The sequence below is a fragment of the Trematomus bernacchii genome, unplaced genomic scaffold, assembly GCF_902827165.1.
Source record: "Trematomus bernacchii unplaced genomic scaffold, fTreBer1.1, whole genome shotgun sequence".
NCBI classification, from domain to species: Eukaryota; Metazoa; Chordata; class Actinopteri; order Perciformes; family Nototheniidae; genus Trematomus; species Trematomus bernacchii.
Window position 1 is genome coordinate 481,411 of NW_022987569.1, and position 6,000 is coordinate 487,410.

At 40.2% G+C, this 6,000-nt stretch overlaps 1 protein-coding gene across 1 annotated transcript in view; it reads right to left on the bottom strand.

Moving 5' to 3' along the window:
• Positions 1-5,652, bottom strand: part of LOC117479172 (high choriolytic enzyme 1-like) — a 28,344-nt gene extending 22,692 nt beyond the window's left edge. Inside the window, exons 1-2 of the mRNA XM_034126179.1 lie at positions 5,595-5,652; positions 4,576-4,719 (exon numbers count right to left, since the gene is read on the bottom strand). Coding sequence (XP_033982070.1) covers positions 4,576-4,702 — 127 coding nt within the window. The 5' untranslated portion in view covers positions 4,703-4,719; positions 5,595-5,652. The remainder of the gene's footprint in view (positions 1-4,575; positions 4,720-5,594) is intronic.
• Positions 5,653-6,000: the final 348 nt, after the last annotated feature.

The following is a 6,000-nucleotide window of genomic DNA, read 5'->3' on the forward strand; positions in this document are numbered from 1 at the left end:
TACGTTGGCGTTGGGGATCGGCACCATGGTGGGCATATTGTTCCCGCTGAAGGCATACCTGGAAACATTAAGAGCACAGAGGCTTCATTATTATTAGCTTGTATATATATTAAACATTTAGAAACCATTGAGACTCAAATGCTCCTAAACGAGTCGGTTCAGTCACCAAAACAAATCTGATCTATCTCATTATTATGAAGACATATTTATTGTGTAAATGAGAAAAAGGCCCATAAGGCAGTGTAGGTAAATTGTATATTTTGCATTTCTTTGAGAGCTTGGGACCTGTTTTAATCCTGGTTTCACTCTTATCAATGTTATGCATTTAAATATTATCTATCATTATTATTTGTCAACTGTTTATTCATTCCGTCGCTGTAATAACTTCATTTAGCTGCTTTATTAAGAAAAATAATAAAAGAAGAGATGGGTTGGACTATTCAACATTTTTTAAGAAGAAGAGCTGAAGAAGAGAAGCTCTGAGGTGGAGCAGCTCTCACGCTCTGAAGACCAGCTCCACCTCCTCCAAAGCTTCACGTCCCTGAACGCTGCTCCACCCACCAAGAACTGGACAGAAGTCAGGGTCCGTCCTTCATATGAGGGGACTGTGAGGAGAGCTGTGACTCAGCTGGAGGAGACGCTCAGTAAACAGATGAAGAAGCTGCTCGAGCTGAAGAGGGTCCAGCAGTATGAGGTGGAGGTGACTCTTGATCCTGATACAGCACATCCCACACTCATCCTGTCTGATGATGGAAAACAAGTGAAAGACAGTGATGTGAAGAAGAATCTCCCAAACAATCCAAAGAGATTTGATAAGTGTCCTTGTGTTTTAGCAAAGCAGAGTTTCTCTTCAGGAAGATTTTATTACGAGGTTCAGGTTAAAGGGAAGACTGGGTGGGATTTAGGAGTGGCCAGAGAGTCGATCAACAGGAAGGGACTCATCACAGGGTCTCCTCAGAAAGGTTACTGGACGATAGTGTTGAGGAATGAAAATGAGTACAAAGCTTTTGCTGACCCTGGAGTCCGTCTCTCTCTGAAGTCTCAGCCTGAGAAGGTGGGGGTGTTTGTGGATTATGAGGAGGGTCTGGTCTCCTTTTATGATGTTGATGCTGCAGCTCTGATCTACTCCTTCACTGGCTGCTGCTTCAAAGAGAAACTCTACCCATACTTTGGTCCCAGTCCTAATTAAGGTGGTAAAAACTCTGCCCCTCTGATCATCTCTCCTGTCAATCACACTGAGTAGAACAAACATTTGATTTTCTTCAGAAAGAGTCACTCTCACTAAATGTAATAAATGTATTCAACTGGGGAAGTACATTGTACACATTGTTAATGTTTCAGAATCTGATCACATATGGTTCACCTTGATGAGATGCATAAAAACACATAAAATACTGATGAGTATGTTCTAATGTACTCTAGTTTAATAACTTTTTCACAGAATTTGACTTTTTTTTCATAATTTTCACTTTTCCTCCTAATTGGATTATTTTCTCATATTTTATAACTTTTTTCTCAGAATTCAAACTTTTTTGCAGATTTTGACTTTTTTCTCACAATTTCACTTTTTCTCAGAATTAGACTTTTTTTCATATTTTGATAATTCGAACTTACCCGAAAATACGTAAATTCTTAATGTTCCTCACCTGTCCAGGCTACTTGTAGTCCTAGCAGGGGCGGACTGGCCATTGGGAATACCGGGAGTTTTCCAGGTGGGCCGGTACCGAAGTGGGCCGGTCGGACAATTCACTGAGCTGCGGGTCAACACTTTCATCTCTGAGATGGCTGCTCAGTTGAAAGCCAGCAGCAGCAGCTCAGAGCAACACGTTGTCAAACCAGGAGAAGTTCCCTGTGACGTCTGCACTGGAACCAGACTGAAGGCCCTGAAGTCCTGCATGATGTGTCTGGAGTCCTACTGTGAGACTCACCTGGAGCCTCACCTGACAAGGTCAGGCCTGAAGAAACATCAACTGATCGACCCTGTGGAGAACCTGGAAAGCAGGATGTGTGTGAAGCACGATAAACTGCTGGAGCTGTTCTGTCAGACCGACCAGGTGTGTGTCTGCATCCACTGCACCTATTCAGACCACAAGACACATGATGTTGTTCCTCTGAAAGAAGAATATGAAGGAAAGAAGGCTGAGCTGGGGAAGACAGAGGCTGAAATTCAGAAGATGATCCAGAAGAGACGACTGAAGATTCAGGAGGCTTCCCGATGGCCTGGCCTGTTAAGTGGCCTGCCTCACACAGGGTGACTGGCTGTCTACATGATGTGGCCTGCCGACATGGCCACTGTCATACAGATCATAAATCAGAGCCCTTGATTGGTCTCTGTGTGTCATTCAAGCTCGGGATAACCTCAGCTCAGGTGAGGTAAAGGACTCTCTGAGTGTTTAGATAATAACTTAGTCTAAGTTCTCAGTGGGTCTCAAACGGTTTGGTCACCATTTATGTAAACACATATTTCCATTTGAGGGGGGAGTGATTAGTAACATATGCATGAATTAAAAACATTTTTTTTAAAGTTAACTAGGGGGAAAAAGGTAAGATACACTTTTAAAACTTGTTGAGAGCTAAAACTAGTCTTTGCTGCTGCCTCAAAGAGGAGAAGGGAGGAGAGGAGGGAGACAGGTGAGGCTGGTTCAGGAGCACAGACACACTCACAACTAGAAATGAAACAAAAATAAATAAATAAACAAGTTTCAGTGTTTTTCATATTGGAAATGGTATGTTATTGGTTATGGCCATGATTTTATGATTATTGAAATGTATACAGTTCTGTTTCATATAGGTGTTTCCATAAATCTAGTCTCTTTATTTTCCTCTCAAAATGCACCAGATGCATTAAACTTCAAAATTAAAATTAAAATTAAAATCTTACCGGGGGAGCATGCCCCCGGACCCCCCTAGAGGATTTGAGGTCTACCCCCACTTAAAATTACATGGATAGGTTCCTAAATACATTTAGAATTTTTTTTTAAATAGTAACCCATGTCCATATGTGTATTTGTGGGTAGTAGATTTAAACTATAGGGCTTTCACTATGGGCCCTGCCTGTACCTGTTCACTCTGCCATCGCGTGAAGGGTCTGCTAACAAGCGACCAACAGAAAGGTTAATGTTGTTGCACGTCACCTCAACCCCCCCCCCACCCCCTGCTACCACCACCCCCCCAAGTATATTTCAGATCTGTGGGAAACACTGCTTTTAGTCTACCTTACCATCATCCAAGGGTAGTTTTCACTATAAGTAAAAAAGAATGTTTGTACGGACACTATAATTTACAGTTTTTTTCTATGTTCAATCTGAATTTTCTTTAAAATAAAAAACATCTATATTGATTCTGACTTTTCTACATCCAACTCGCAGGTTTATCATTACTTTGAGAAAAAAGATTATTAATTTTCCCCTTTTAGAAGGGAAGATATGGTCATTTGTTCTGGGAATGTCATTTTCGAGCCTGAGACCTGAAAAACAGGCTTGGGGTCTAACAGGTTAAAGACTGTTGATAGATGCCTTACTGACTTTGACCTTTAAAAAACGAGAGCACAAAAAGAACTCACTGACATTGAACTGTCTGACTGACTGAGTGCATGTAGTGGAAGAAGTATTAAAGAGGCACTGTTATGCTTTTGGGGTTTCCCCTTTCCTGTAGTGTGTTCTGGAGGTTTGTGTGCATGTGAATGGTCTGCTAAATAATACATATTACATAAAAAATACTCAGATCTTGAACTTGAGTAAAAGTACTCAGAACTTGTACTTGAGTAAAAGGAGAAGTACTCAGATCTTGTACTTGAGTAAAAGTAGAAGTACCAGAGTGTAGGAATACTGTTTCAGTAAAAGTCCTGTGTTAAAATGTTACTCAAGTAAAAGTAGAAAAGTATTATCATCAAAATATAGTTAAAGTAGCGACAGTAAAAGTAGTCATTGTACAGATTGGTCCATTTCAGAATAATATATACGATATGTTTTATAATGATTGATCATTAAAGTGTTATCAAAGCTGGTAAAGGTGCAGCTAGTTTGAATGACTTTGTATACTGCAGGGTAGCTTGTGAATTTACTCCAGGTGGAACAAGTAACTAAAGGTATTAAAGGTGGGGTAGGTAAGTTTGAGAAACCGGCTCGAGATACACTTTTTGTTATATTCCATGGAATGCTCTTAACATCCCGATAGCAATGAAAATAACTGGATGGCCTACCTGCCTGTCAGCCTTCAATCTGTGCACAAACTTATCTCGTGCCCTCATTGGTCATGTGCGCGTTCGTGTGTGTTGGAGGAGGGGCTCTGTAAGGAAGTGGCAGATTTCTTCCGGTTGTGTATTTTTAAATTCTAGCGCACTCGAGCTGGTTTCTCCAAAATTACCTACCCCACCTTTAAAAACATGTAGAGGAGTAAAAGTACACCATTTACCTCTGAACTGTAGTGGAGTAGAAGGACAAAGTAGCAACAAATGGAAATACTAAAGTACAAGTACCTCAAAATGGTGCTTAAATACAGTACTTGAGTAAATCTACTTAGTTACTTCCTACCTCTGCTACTCCTTTGCAGATAAAACTTGATTTAGTCTCGTACCGTAGTGCGAGGCGATGACATACGGCACGTAGATCTTCCCATCTGCAGATTTCGCCCACATGCAGCTGGCGGAGGTGCAGGGGTCAGCATTCCTCTCGCTCTCACTGTCGTACGCAATGTCATCCATAACGAGGGGTTCCTTATCTGTGCGAACAGCAGGAGGACAGAAATACAATATAATACAAGTATAAATAATATAATCACAGGATCTAGCAGTGAGGAACGAAGTCAATGCATATAAATACACACAATACAATTTAAATGAGAAGTAAAAAGCAAATTATGTATATTATTATAATAAATAACATTAGTAGGGCTCCTTATCTGTGTGTAACAGGCCCCGCTATGCAGGGCGCGATAACAGATAATATTCCTGCAAAACAGGAGAAATTATGAACAACCAAATTATTTGCTGCTTGTTTGGTGGGTCTTGCCAGAATTTATTATTCATTTGGCACACACACAATTGTTATTGCCCTTAACCATTTGACACAACACACACACAATTGTTAATGCCATTTTCTGTCTTCAATATAAACATATATATTCATGTCTTCAATATATTTGAAATAAACACCATGACTTAAAATAAGAATTTCTCTATTCAGATATCGATGTTGTAATCAAACCCTTTTAAATACCTTCCCAGGTCTTTAAAGGTAATCTGTGCTAGCATTAGCATCCAACAAGCATGTATGTATTAACTCTGACCATAGAACACATACAGATAATACATAACACACACACAAAATACTTAGGATATAAACCCAGAAAATATATAAGCACAAAATGTACAGGAGCTGTAAACAATTGCATTTACTTGCATTCACTTTGATCAGAGAGCTCAGTTATGCTACATTAAAATAGCGACCGCCATTACACACAGCAATGAGGCAGTCTTCTACGCGGCATTGAAGACAATAAACAATGTCCAACACCAATTCAAACACTAGGACATCGTGACACAACACTACCGTTGATATTAATAACACTTGTGACAATATGTACACACAACTGACCTGCAAAACAGGAGAAATGATGAACAACCAAATTCTTTGCTGCTCGTTTGGCGGGTCTTGCCAGAATCAATGGCAAGCCAACGGCAGCTCCGTCTCCACGTCAGTCGTTTATGGCAGACGCAAATCATAAAAAAAACCTTCACGGCAGTGCTACCCTGCCATCTACTGCCCCCTGCTGTCCATTGTTAAACAGGTTTCTAAAATGATATTAAATATAAACATAAAATTGTGATCACACACTTTGTGTGGGTCACACACTCCCCGACAAAGAAAAATGGCTCCCGACATTAACCATCAACCTCTTAACTTGTGCCCCTTCTCTTTGAACTTAAAACACTTATACACACTCTCACAAGGGCACTTCTTTAAATGTACAGGTGAATACAATATGTATGAGAGTGGGTGT